This window comes from Hemiscyllium ocellatum, chromosome 11 (assembly GCF_020745735.1).
Source record: "Hemiscyllium ocellatum isolate sHemOce1 chromosome 11, sHemOce1.pat.X.cur, whole genome shotgun sequence".
In the NCBI taxonomy this organism is placed as follows: domain Eukaryota; kingdom Metazoa; phylum Chordata; class Chondrichthyes; order Orectolobiformes; family Hemiscylliidae; genus Hemiscyllium; species Hemiscyllium ocellatum.
The window spans coordinates 21,283,719-21,297,889 of record NC_083411.1 but is presented as its reverse complement, the minus strand read 5'-3'; the positions used below and the strand labels follow the sequence as shown (position 1 = coordinate 21,297,889).

Sequence of the window (14,171 nt, the reverse complement as noted above, 5' to 3'; positions counted from 1 at the left end):
ACCAGTCTATGCCAAACATAATTCCAAACTAAACTAGCCTCACCGGCTTGTTTCTCGTTCATATCCCTCTCAACCTTTCCTATTCATGTACTTATCCAAATGTCTTCTCAATGCTGTAATTGTACCCACATCCATTACTTCTTCAGGAAGTTCATTCCACACGTGACCCACCCTCTGTATTAAAAAAATGCCCCCTCCATGTCCTTTTTAAATCCTTCTCCTTTCACCTTAAAGATCTGCCCCCCATCCCACCTCCGGTCTTCAAATCTCCCATCGTAAGCAAAAAACTACTGGGATTAACCCTATCCATGTCCCTCATGATTTTATAAACTTCTATAAGGTCACCACTCAACATCCAATGCTCCAGTGAAAAAAAAGCCCATCCTATCCAGCCTTTCTTCATAACTCAAACCTTCCAAGCCAAGGAACATTCTGGTAAATCTCTTCTGAACCTTCTCCAGCCTAGTAATATCCTTCCTATAATTGGGTGACCAGAACTGGACATAGTATTCCAGAACAGGTCTCATTAAAGTCCTGTACAACCTCAATATTTATAGCAGAAAATGGTATGAATAGTTTAGGAATTGTAAGGACAGAACTAAGTGAGGGCAATCCCTCGGTGTTGACCTGCTTTGAGACTACCCAAACAGCTTTTTCAGATCGCCTCCTGAAAGGAGATGTTCCCAAACAATGGTACCCATAATCCTATGATACCAGAGACATATCTGACAATGTATAAGCAAGAAAAAATGTCTATTTTAATACTGAATGGAAACAATGAATCATTTTTATTCCTAATTTCTTTGCTTTTTCATTGTTTGTATGCAAAGAAGTAATAAGTTAGGATCTTTCCTGGTGCTATTTTTACTAAGCGCAAGGACAAATGGCATAGTCCACGATGGGTTGGGGAACTTGTCCCGTGGCGCAGGTCTCTGCTATTTGATCATCAGGAAGGCTTCAGCTCACCCTTTGACTGTCCTAGTTTGTCCCATTGAAGACTTGACATCTTTCAAACCTCCTGAGTCACCTAGAACAATGTCACCGTCCAGAAGGAGGAGAGCATCACACACAGGAGGAATGGGGCAAGCCACCCTCCTCTGTCCTGAAGGAATACACAGGATTCCAAAAAGCATTTGTGCCTCTGAACAGGCTACTTTGTAGAAGCAGCAGTGTATTGTCAGCTGCCATTGGAAGTCTCTACCTCCTGAGAATAGCCTGGTTCTTCCAGCATCTGAAGAAGATTGCATGTTCTAACTGTGATTAGTTCTGACCAAGGGGCTTTTTTAGAAGTTTAATTGATTTGAATAACAAATTCAGAATTTTCATAGACTTCTAGAAAAGCCTTACCTTTCACACCACAGCAATAGAATATATACGTCATTGAAATCTCTATTAATTAAACATATCACTTACATTTTATATAAAATTGTATATGATTGAATATCCCATTGATTGAGGAGAGTCAAGTTGAGTATGGTGGCCATTACAAAGGAGAAAGTACTTGATAAGCTAAAAGGCCTAAAAAAATTGATAAATCTCCTCGCCCAGATGGGTTACATCCTAGAGTTTTGAGGGATGTGGCTGAAGAAATGGCAGAAGCGCTGACTGTGATCTTTTAAAAATCACTGGACTCAGGGAAAGTCCCAGATGATTGGAAAATCGCTGTTGTAACCTCCTTGTTCAAGAAAGATCAAGACAAAAGCTGGAAAATTATAGGCCGATTAGCCTAAACTTGGTTGTAGGTAAAATTCTGGAATCTATCTTTAAGGATGAGGTATCTAAATTCTTTGAAGGGCAGGGTCGGATTAGAGCAAGTCAGCATGGATTAGTAAGGGGAGGTCGTGCCTGACAAACCTGTTAGAATTCATTGAAGGGATAACAAGTAGGTTATACCAGAGAAACCCAGTGGATGTCTATCTAGACTTCCAAAAGGCCTTTGATAAGGTGCCTCTCAGGAGGCTGCTGAGTAAATTGAGGGCCCATGGTATTCAAGATGAGCTGCGGGCATGGATTGAGGATTGGCTGTCTGACAGAAGGTAGAGAGTTGGGATAAAAGGTTCTTTTTTGGAATGGCAGCTAGTGACAAGTAGTGTCCCGCAGGGCTCAGTGTTGGGGCTATGGCTGTTCACTTTATATATTAATAATCTAGATGAAGAGACTGGGGCATTTTGGCGAAGTTCGCCGATGACACGAAATTAGGTGGGCAGACAGGTAGTTCTGAGGAGGTGGGGAGCTACAGAAAGATTTAGACAGTTTCGGTGAGTGGTTAAGGAAATGGCTGATGAAACTCAGTGTAAGCAAATGCAAGGTCTTGCACTTTGGAAAAAAGAATACAGGCATGGACTATTTTCTAAACGGTGAGAAAATTCATAAAGCCAAATTACAAAGGGATGTGGGAGTGCTTGTGCAGGATCCTCTAAAGGTTGACTTGTAGATTGAGTCCGTGGTTAAGAAAGCAAGTGTAATGTTGTTATTTATCTCAAGAGGGTTGGAATGTAAAAGCAGTAATGTGCTGCTGAGACTTTATAAAGCTGTGGCTAGGCCCCATTTAGAATACTGTGTCCAGTTTTGAGCCCCACACCTCAGGAAGGACATACTGGCACTGGGGTGTGTCCAGTGGAGATTCACATGCATGATCCCTGGAATGGTAGGCTCGACATGCGACGAATGGCTGAGGATCCTGGGATTATATTCATTAGAGTTTAGAAGGTTGACGGGAGATCTAATAGAAACTTACAAAATAATGCATGGCTTAGAAAGGGAGGATGCTGCGAAATTGTTTCCGTCAGGCGGGATACTGGGACTCATGAGCACACCTTAGAATTAGAGAGGGTCAATTTAGGAGACATTTCTTCAGCCAGAGAACGGTGGGCCTGTGGAATTCATTGCCCAGAGTGCAGCGGAGGCTGGGATGTTAAATGTCTTCAAGGCAGAGATTGATAAATTCTTAATCACACAAGGAATTAAGGGAAATGGGGAGAGTGCAGGTAAGTGGTGTTGAAATGTCCATCAGCCATGATTGAATGACAGAATGGACTAGATAGGCTGAATGGCCTCACTTCCACTCCTATTTCTAATGGTCCTATGATTTAAAGGGGTTCAGTCCTGATGATAACTACTCAAAATGATTTAGGTGCAGCTGTAATACAATAACCTTAACAGCAAATTAACACAAATGCTTGCATGCATATACATATAGCAACTCTAATGGAAATAAACATCTTCTCGTCAAGTTTAAAAATGAAATTTGGTCAGTAACATGGTTGCTGAGTGGACACTAAGAGATGACTAAAATTTGGCTAGGGTTTGGAGAAGACTGTTAAAAAGCAATGAAGTATGGGTAAACCTTTGTCCAACACTAATTTGACTGTAAGGGGAGTTTTCAATATCACACTGAAGGAAGAATGGGATGACCTTAGAAAGAGTACAAATATATACTGGAATGGGTTGAGGGATGAGAGACTCTCTGGACAGATAGACAAAGCTGAGGTTGTTCTTCTAAGCATAGAAAAGAGGAGCGTAGCGGAGATTTATAGAGCTTCTCTGTAATTATTAACGGTTTAGACAGGATACCTAGGGACAAACTACTTCCACTGTGAGAAAGTTTGAGAACTGGAGGACACAGAATCAATGTGTATAGCAAATTCAAATAGAGGAGAAACGTTTTTATGGCGTTGGATAGTCAACTGGAATGCATGGGAGAAAGAGCGATGGTCAGGATTAGCTGGATTGATCCTACAGAAAACAACAGGGAATTAACAGGTGGAATGGTCTCTTGTGCTGTAGCCATTCTATGATTAGTTGCTAGGGTTATATTGTTTTCAGTCATATAATGCAAAAAGAGATGATTAGTGAGTTCTTCATTTGCTTAGCATTGAACTGGCAGTTTTTATAATGCTGTTAATATATTAATATTATTAATAATTTCTTGAATTTAAATCTTACCTTGTTTCACTTGAATGACTGAGTCATGCCCCTGGAGGTGCACCACTGCCATCTGCAAGCAACAATGCAAATGTTACACATGGAATAGCAAACCAGCAAATGAACCAAGTCATTAGTACAAAGTTTTGAACTGAGAGTTGTCATGACAGCCTCACATCAAACATCAAATAATTAAAGATAAAGTTGATAAAAATAAAAATGCACATTGGACTAATTAGTACTGCAAAGAGGAAAGTTCACCTGTATTTCTCAGAACTAAAAACTGGGTTATATTCAATTCCATGTGTTAACCCAAAGAATCACCATATCATCAGCTAATTCAACATCTTCTGGCTACAGCATACTAATGATATGATTATCTTTCCTTTTAGGTGCTAATAGACCAATGTATATTTCCAGTACTTTGTACTTGCATCTCATATTTCAGATTTTCACAATGTTTTCCAAGTCTTAAAATTAAAAGATAATTTCTGTATGGCTGCTTCGAACACTTGTCAGAAACTTGCATCTGATAACATACAATGAACACAATGCTGTAGTAAACTAACTGCACTGGGATTGTTCTCCCAAGTCCAGCTCCATACAGTGCATGGTAGATTTTTAATATTTGTCAAAATCAACAAGCAGGTGTATTAAAGGTTAGGAAATCAAGGGAAGTAGATAGAGTTAAAATACCATTGGCCATCTCACTGCACAGCGCAGCCCTGAGGGCCCATATAGCTTCAGCTCCTAGATTCCTGCCAGTGGATCTTTGGACCATGCAACTTCATCATTATGTTTCATGATGTAATCTGGTTCACTAAAACAATTCTTTAAAAGCTGAGCTGCCATCTGAGTGAATGAAGGTCATAAAATCAATGCAGTTATAGAGTTCACTTTGATTCTTATGTCCCATTTCCTTGTGATAGTCCTGACCCTTGCTGATATATGGCTTCACCAAAACCCTATCTACATCTAATATCTGGTGATAAATCTGATAATACCACTGGCAAGGGGGTCAAAAGAGAAGAGTGATCAGTGATAGCCCAGGATGATTCTCTCCACCGTCTCTGTTTAGAAACAGTATGTGCAAACTTCCCAATCTCTGAACAATGCAGGCATTTGTGAGAAATTTCAAAGAATCACGTGAGATTACCATTGAGAGTATAAAGTCCCATTTTCCAACCAAATGGTGAGATGAGAATCTCACTAGTGAGCAGCGAGAGGCCTATTTTCATGCATTAGCAAGAATTGCATCAGATAATTATATCATCTTGCCTCAATGATAAGTAGTTTCCCATTCTCCCACCCCGACCAACATAGAAAGTAGACGGTGACAATTACCAACATGAAAGCCCAAACGCTAATTGGTGACTGCATCAATGCCACAGGCCTCCATCAATCAACAGCTCAGGGTACTTTCCTGGCTAGTGATCACACACATCCCATCTCCGTCTAGCAGGACCTCCAAGTCCCCATCAGAAAGACTGGATAACAATTACCATCTATCTAACATGTCCGGGCAAATAACATGAACTGTGCAGGGCAGCTGCAGACGGCAGATGCTTGACTGGCTGCACACTTGGGCTTTACAGATGGTGCTGGCACCCAGAATCCTGCGAGATGGGGGATGATAATGTGTAATCCGCCATAAGGGTGTAGTACATAGTTAATAAGGTGAGTTTGGAAAGAGAGCACAAGAAAACTCACTAAGACTCACAGACACAAATCTTCCATAAAATTCGCAAACATAACTGCCTATTCTGGCAAGATTCAGCCTAACATTACCAATAGGACTATCTGTACCTCGAACTACGATCCACTATCACTCTCCAACTCTTTAATCTACTGCACACTGAGGCAGACTCTCGCTTCAAAAGTTGCTAAGAATTTTTGGAGTATTGTGTCCAAATCTGGTTGCACTGTTAGGGTTCAGAAAAGATTTACCAGATGTTGCCAGGATTGAAGGTTGAGTTGTAGGAAGAGGCTGAGAATTTTTTCACTGTAGCATTGCAGATTGAGGGCCGACCTTAGAAAGGTTTTTCAAAACATGAGAGGTAGAAATAAGGTGAATGATAGGTGTCTTTTCCCTAAGGTGAGGAATATCAAAACTAGGTTGCATATTTTTAAGGTGAGAGGGGAAAGATTTGAAAAGGATTTGGGGGCAATTTTCTTTGTTTACAGACAGTGGTTTATCTGTGGAATGAATTTTCAGAGGAAATGGTGGATGAGGGTTCAGTTACACCATTTAAAAGACATTTGGATAAGTACATGAATAAGAAATATTTGGAGGGATATGGGCCAAGAACAAGCAGGTGGGACTAATTTAGTTTGCGATTATTGCCAGCATGGACTGGTTGGACTGAAGGGTCTCTTTCCATGCTGTATGACTCTGTAACACACTTCTGAGTTTCCCAATCACGTGTCTCCATGTTTATGCACATGCTGCGTTATTTTTCTAACTTAAGAGCTCCTCGTTGCTCCAAATCCTCTCCCTAGTCACTGCTCCTGAGGGTCTTTTCACACTGCCCCTGTGCTCTCAATTGTGCAGTGCTAAGGTTTATGTGGCCAGAGTCTGGAAAGTACAATTCAGAACACTAATGTTCAATTCCATGAACAACAGTTGGCTTCTATTTCCTCACTGAACTTGTGTTTGGATTGTGGCTGTCAACAAGTTATTCAACTGAAAGCCCCATCTCCACTGGGCTCAATCTTTTCCCTGTTTTCCGTTCATCCACTGAATCCGCACCAGCACTTCAGACACTAATCAAGTTAATGTCACTCTCCCAATGCTTCCCTTCTATTTCTGCAAATGATTCACCTTCAACTATTTCTCCAATCAAAGTCACAATTGAATCTATGTCCAGCATGCATTCTAACTCCTAACCAACCTGCGTGAAAGGAGTTTCTCAATATGTTGGTCCCTCAAATCCTTTTAATGAGTTTGCATGCCTCTATTTTAATAGTTTTGTTTTGTAACTGCTGCTGTCCATGTTTGCACAGGAATCCCAGTCGAGAAATGGAGGTGAGAAGCTCCTGGTACATGCTGGACGTGTCTTTCCGACTCTGCCTGTGGGCCATGTGGAGCAGGAGTGGTTATTCTGCCTTACTAACGTATCTCTGCAGCTACTCCCGTGATTCCTGATTTCTTTCTCAATTTGATGATACCTAATTCTCAGATGGTTTCCCAAATGACCATTTGGCAATATTTTTAGTATTAATCAGACAAAGAGACAGTGACTGCTGACAATTACAGCAATTTTTTTTAACCTTCTATCCTGGCTAAAGCTGCAATATTGGATCTAGGTGCAAGACAGGGCCTAGGAGAGTGAAATGTACAGTGCATTTGGTGTTAATTACCACAGTTGTGCTTCCAGGGCTGGGACTGTGCAACAATGATCTCAACATGTTCAGAAAGAAAAGGCAGATGATGAATGCTCCACCCTGGGACAAAGTTCTAGCACTTAAAGTGGGATTATCCTGGAACCAGAGTTTGACACCAAATGACCATTGCTCCTGACAGCAATGGTGTTGTCTGTAATAGGATAATCTACTCCGAGGCCGGGCTGCATCCTTCTGTGCAGGTGCTGACCCATTTTAAAAAAAATAGGAGCCACTGATGCTCAAAATACACACAAGCTCCAAACCCCAGCCTGGGGGCCACTATCAGAGAAAACCCAAAGCCCCTCCCCGTTTAGCTAAGTGGAATGAACTACTGTGCCCTGAAATGCATAGACGCTAAACAGGTCAGTTAACACTGACACCCCCCCACCCCACCTTAAAGTTGATGCCAGTTTTTGCCTTCCACATGAGTTTTAGAGATGTACTTGTCTTGTCCCCATCTTCTCAATTCCTTCACCCTTTTACTCAATCTCATGCTGACTTAGCTCTGGAAGTGCATTTACAGCCTCATTTCTCCGAGAACAAATCGCTCCTCCTCTTGATTGGAAACTTCTTAATGTTGTACTCCTATTTCCTCATTCTCGACCTTGGAAAACAAGGAACATTCCACAATTATCTACCCTTTGGGACTGACTTTGGTTTTACTTATTGGAATTTGAAATGTCAATCTTTGGTGGGTTTTGGAAGCTCAAATATTGATCATGGTCAAGCCAGAAACCTTCTGGCTGCTAATGACATCAAGACGTATATGGATAGTGTGGGAAACTAATGGCAGAGGGGCAGTTGATGAGCCGTGGTCCCTTTTAATGATGGCGCAGGCTTATTGAGGCGAATGGCCTAATCCTTCTGCAGTCTTCTTATCCTGTTCAATCATTTTATAATCTATCTGATCATCATTACAAAGAGAGACTAATTTCTTTCCCATCTTATCATAGAATCCCAACAGTGTGGAAAAAGGCCATTCAACCCAATGACCCACAAAGAGCATCCCATCCAGACCCAGCCCCCTGCCCTGTTCCTATAATTATCATGGCCAATCCACCTAACCTGCACACCCCTGGACACTATGGGCAATTTAGCACAGCCAATCCACCTAATCTGCACACCTTTGGACTGTGGGAGGTAACCAGAGTACCCTGAGGGAACCCACACAGACATAGTGAGACCATGCAAACTCCATACAGATAGCCGCCTGAGGGTGGAATTGCACCTGAGTCCCTGGCACTGTGAGGCAGCAGTGCTAACCACTGAGTCCATATGGATCGTTCTGCTTTAAATCTGTATTTCCTCATAGCATCTGGAATCTCAATAAGAAGAATAGAGTTCTGCCTGATTTTGATTGGCCTCTGATACAACTTATGGCAGGGCTCAATCACCTCAGACAATCTGACATGCATTTTCAAAATGCCAAAGGGATTCAGCCCTGGTAACTAAAAGGGAGTTGTGATTGCAGGTTGAAGTACCTTAAATGTATTTGAATGAAAGCTTTCCCAGTGAAAAGTCTGGAGCTCGGTTTGAGACAGCCCAAACATGGTCATTGCCAAAAACTACAAAATCCTGAAAAGTCTTATTCCTCTAATTTGTCTGTTGCCAAAATCGAAAAGAGATTAAAGTCAAAAGCCTTTAAAAATCATTGAATTTCTCAATGATATCCTTTTAAAATAAAAGCTAAATATGCATGACAATCACACGCGAACATTATATACTTACTGGTGGCCGACTGTCTGCAGCTTTGTCTGAAGTGCCTGAAAAATAAAAGTTAATCAGCGATGAGAAGAAAAAAACTTGGAAATGACAATGTACCTGTGACTGGTTATCTGTAGATTTAGTCTGCGTGTTCTTGAAATTATTAAGGTATTCATGTTGTTACCGAGGTTGAATTTCCTGCCAATGGAAATGGAACACTGAAGCTATTCACATTCCCTGCGGGATTTATTATTGATGATCAGCCAGTCCCAAGTTTCGCAGCCGCTTTCGTGAAATATGCAAGTATCATAGAGCATCCTACTGGGGACTGAATGCAATCCTTAGCCCAGCCTGAGATGTTTGTACATAGAGGAAGGACCAGAAACAGAAAAAAGCTATTCAAAGAGAGGATCTTTCCTTTCTCCTCCCTAAATTTACCTTTGAGAGGCCACGAGGAACTGAAGCACTCCCCTGGCATGGATTTTGATAATCCAGGTCCTTCAAGACTCAAACTCTCCATCCTACAACCTGTTCTAATCAGAGACACCTTCAAAATCCCTCTTCCAACATGTACCAACACGTCAGTGGATGATCAGGGGTTACTCAAATTTCTGCAGGTCTGTGACTTCACTTCCTACCAAAACCCTCTACCCAATCCTGTTCACCAGTGGCAAATTAACAACGCCACATCATTAACATAATTGCTAATTTATTCAGCTGAAAATTTCTCCTGGAGGAAAAGAATATCATCTCCCATGACATTGCAAAAAACCAACACATTCAGTTATTCAAGGTCATCTATGTAGGTATAAAAAACAAGAGAGTAGCCAGGGAAAACGTTGACCTACTCTAGGACAGAGGAGGGAATCTATGTGTGGAACCAGAAGAGGTTGGTGAGGTTCTTAAGGAATACTTTGTGTAAGTATTCACCAAAAAGGAGGAATTGGTGGAGGATGATCTCAGGAAAAGCAATGTCGAATTTCTAAGCAAAGTTTGCTATTAAAAAGCAAAAGGTGTTGTGCATCTTAACAAGGAATAAGGTAGATAATTCCCCAGGTCCTTATGGGATCTATTCCAGCATATTGAAGGAAGCAAGAGAACAAATTGGTGGAGCACTGACAGTCATCTTTGTATCCTCTTTGACCATAGGGGAGGTCCCATAGAATTAGGGAATAGCCAATGTTGTCCCATTGTTTAAGAAAGGTAGTAGAGATAATCTTGGAAACTATATTACCTGGGAGTGTCGCATTGATGGTAGGGAATTTATTGGAAAGATTCTCACGGACAAGATCTATAAGCATGAAGAAGGAAATGGACTTATTAGTGATAGACAGCCTGGTTTTGTGCAGAGGAAGTTGTGCCTCATGAATTTGATCAAGCTTTTTGAGGAGGTGACGAAGATGATTGATGAGGGGAAAACGGTTGATGCTGTCCACATGGAATTCAGTAAAGCCTGTGAAAAGGTCCTTCATGGTGGACTGGTACGAAAGGTGAAGTCATATGGTATTGGGGGGGATGGCAAGATGGATACAAAACTGGCTTAGTCATGGGAGACAGAAGGTAGCGGTGAAAGGATGCTTTTTGGAATGGAGGCTGTGACTAGTAGTGCTCCACAGGGATCAGTGTCGGGACCTCTATGGTTTGTGATTTGAGAGGATGATTTGGAGGAAAATGTAGCAAGCCTAATAAGTAAATTTGCTGACGATATGAAGATGGGTGGAGTTGCAGATAGCGAGGAGAATTGTCAGAGGATACAGAAGGATATTGATCAGTTGGAATCATGGGCAGAAAAATGGCAAATGGAGTTTAATCCAGATAAGTATGAGGCGATACATTTTACAAGGTCAAGCACAGGTTGAAATTATACAGTGAATGGTAGAACCCTTCTAAGTATTGATATGTGGAGGGATCTGGGTATGTAGGTCCACAGATCATTGAAAGCAGCAGTGCAGGTAGATAAGGTTGTAAAAAAGGTTTACGGCATGCTTGCCTTCATTGGAAGGGGCACTGAGTATTACGATAGACAAGTTATGCTGCAGCTTTATAAAACTTTAGTTAGGTCACAATTGGAATATTGCATGCAGTCCTGGTCATAACACTACCAGAAGGATGTGGAAGTTTTGGAGAGGGTACAGCAAAGATTTGCCAGGACGTTGCCTGGCATGGAAGATTTTAGCTATGAAGAAAGGTTGGATAGACTGGGTTTGTTTTCACTGGAATGCGAAAGGTTGAGGGGTAACCTGATAGAAGTTTATTAGATTGTGAATGGCATGGATAGAGTGGAAAATAAGAGGCTTTTTCCAAGGGGTCAATTACTAGTGGACACAGGTTCAGAGTGTGAGGGGGATGTTTTGAAAGAGATGTACGAGGCAGGTTTTTTACACAAAGGATGGTGAGTGTCTGGAATGCACTGCCAGAGGAGGTGGTGGAAGCAGACACAGGAGTAGTATTCAAGAAACATCTGGGTGAGTAAATGAATAAGAAGTGAATAGAGTGGCACAAATTTCTGTAAGTGAAGACAGTTTTAGTATGGAAGGGCAAACTGTGCTGGCTTGCAGGGCCGAACAGCTTGTTCCTATGCTGCATCATTCTTTGTTCTCTCAATTTTAAAAAACCATTTCAGAAATTGAAGTATCAATGATGGAATCAAATTAATTTATCCATTTGCATGGACCTCAAATACACTCACAGTATCCATTTGATCCATAATTGGTTAATGCTATTGTCTCCACGACCCTACACCGCAGCTAATGTTATGTACAATCACTTTGAAGGATGATACTTACCCAAAGTTAATTTTTCACCACTTTAGACAATAACTAAATGCAAAGAGGATGAGCATTTTATTTTAAATAATGTTTTGGATTCACCATTTCTGTAATATGTATTCTGATACATTAGTGCAGAATTATCTTTTTCATTGTTTTGTTGCAAAGCTGAACAATCCAAGTTTTCTCCAAACTCACAAACGTTAGGCTCAATATATGAATGTTTGCAGCTTGACTGATGAATTGATAGCGCACACCGAAATAAATATGTATTCCCTAACAGCTATTTCAGGGATGTGACTTAGATATTTCAGGGTAATTGACATTTCGATAAGAAGGGAAGGGAGGAAACTGTGATAGTGTAACTCTGTTATTTAAGGATTAGTTAACATTAGCACAGTAGAAAGATATTACCTCAGTTCGGAAGATCATGGCTCACTTAGATCTCTTTTTGTTTGACAAGGGAATCAAAGGGCATGTGGACAGTCAGGAGAGTGAAATTGTGGTTGCCATCAGATTAGTCATGATCTTAATGAATGGTTATGTAGTCTCAAGATCTACTCCTGCCTCTAGGACTTCAGTTCTTGTCTGGGGGAATCAATCTTAACTCGTTGTCGCACAGCTTTGGAAGTTTTCTTTGTGGTTAGATGACAATTTGATAATGAATTAACAGGCATGAATGAAAATGTTGCAAATGCAAAATTGAAATCATCTTGCCAACATTAAATGGCAAAGATACTGATTAAACAACTATGATTGCTGTCTTTTATTGCAACAAGTGTTATGTCTGGTTTTTAGCTTGACATACTTTGATTGCCAAATCTTATCTTCACAGCATGTCACTAATCAACTCACAGAAGTTATTTTATCAGACATTGCAATGCATGAAATAAGTCTCTTAATTCGACAACCAAATCCAATAGAAAATAAGCCAAGTTTAACTTCTTGGGCACCAATATGTGACAATATGTATACAATTAGCTCTCAATGAGAGTAACCTTTATAATTCTGGAAACTTTAGGAAATATGTCAAGGCATTAGAATGAATGGAGAAGAAATTTGCCAGATTGTTTCCATTAGTGAGATTCATCAGTTAAGTGGAGAGACTGGAGAAAGCTGGGCTGTTTTCCTTAGAGCACAGCAAATTAAGCAGAAAGTAAGAGGTGCTCAAAATTCTGAATGGTTATTATATAATAAACAAAGAGCACTGTTTCTTGTGATACAGGGTCACAAACCAGAAGTGATAGCTTTATAATTATTGGCAAACTAATCACAGACTACATCAAGAGTTTGTTTTATATAGTCCGAGGGTTGTTATTATCTGAGAAAAATTGGTGGAAAGTGCAATGGAAGTAAATTCAACAGTAATCTTTAAAATGATTTGAAAAGAATGCAAAGAGGTTTCTCAAATTCATAGATATATGTTCCTGTATTCTGAAATGTAATCTTTAACATAGGAACATAGGGACAGGGGTAGCTCATTCAACCCCTCGAGCCTGTTAAGCGACTCAAGGGGATCACAGCTGATCTCTGGCCTTACTCCATATTACTGTCTTTGGCCCATATCCCTTAATCTCAAACGTTTATCTATCTCAGATTTAAAATTACAACTGAGCCAGGATCCATTCCATTTGTGGAAGCGAATTCTAAACATTTAGCACCCTTTGTGTGCAGAAGGGCTACTGACCAGTTCTGCTGAACAGTCTAGCCAGTCTAATAGTTCTTTCCCACAAGAGACATCTTTTCAGCAAACAACATGTCCAGTCTCCTCAGGATCATGTGTTTCAATAAATTAATCTCTCATTCTTCTAATCTCTCATGGAGCCCTAACTATTAAATCTACTATCATAAGGGAACTCCTTCATCCAAACAAATCAGTTGAGTGAACCTTTTCTCATGTTACTATATCCTTCCTCAAGTAAAGAGACCAAAACTGTTCATAGTACTCCAGATATAGTCTGCATTATATAATTGTTGTAATATTTTTCTACTTTTACAATTCATTTCCCTGGCAATAAACAGCAATGCTACATTTGTTTTCCTAATCACTTGTTGCAACCTGCACACTTTATTAAATTTATGAGATTCATGCTGGAAAACATCCAGATCCCTCTATACCACATTTAATCTTTGTCAATCTAAATCATATTCTGTTTTTCTATTCCTCCTGCCAAAACGAATGATTTCAGTTTTCTCATATTATACTTCATCTTACAATTTTTTCCCTTTCACTCAGCCGACCTAAATCCTTTCGTTGAGTCTCTGGGCAAAAATCCCAGAGGGGTGTGAGTTGCATGGGCTGTGGTGAAATGCATGGACGAATCCGGTGACATTGAGGTCCATCTTTGTTAAACACCTTGTTAACAGCCCATCTCATCTTATGCATACAGC

General features: G+C 40.5%; 1 protein-coding gene across 1 annotated transcript in view; it reads right to left on the bottom strand.

Annotated features, from left to right (window-relative positions):
- Positions 1 to 14,171, bottom strand: part of eda (ectodysplasin A) — a 267,009-nt gene that overhangs the window by 19,969 nt on the left and 232,869 nt on the right. Inside the window, exons 5-6 of the mRNA XM_060832322.1 lie at positions 9,037 to 9,071; positions 3,946 to 3,997 (exon numbers count right to left, since the gene is read on the bottom strand). Coding sequence (XP_060688305.1) covers positions 3,946 to 3,997; positions 9,037 to 9,071 — 87 coding nt within the window. The remainder of the gene's footprint in view (positions 1 to 3,945; positions 3,998 to 9,036; positions 9,072 to 14,171) is intronic.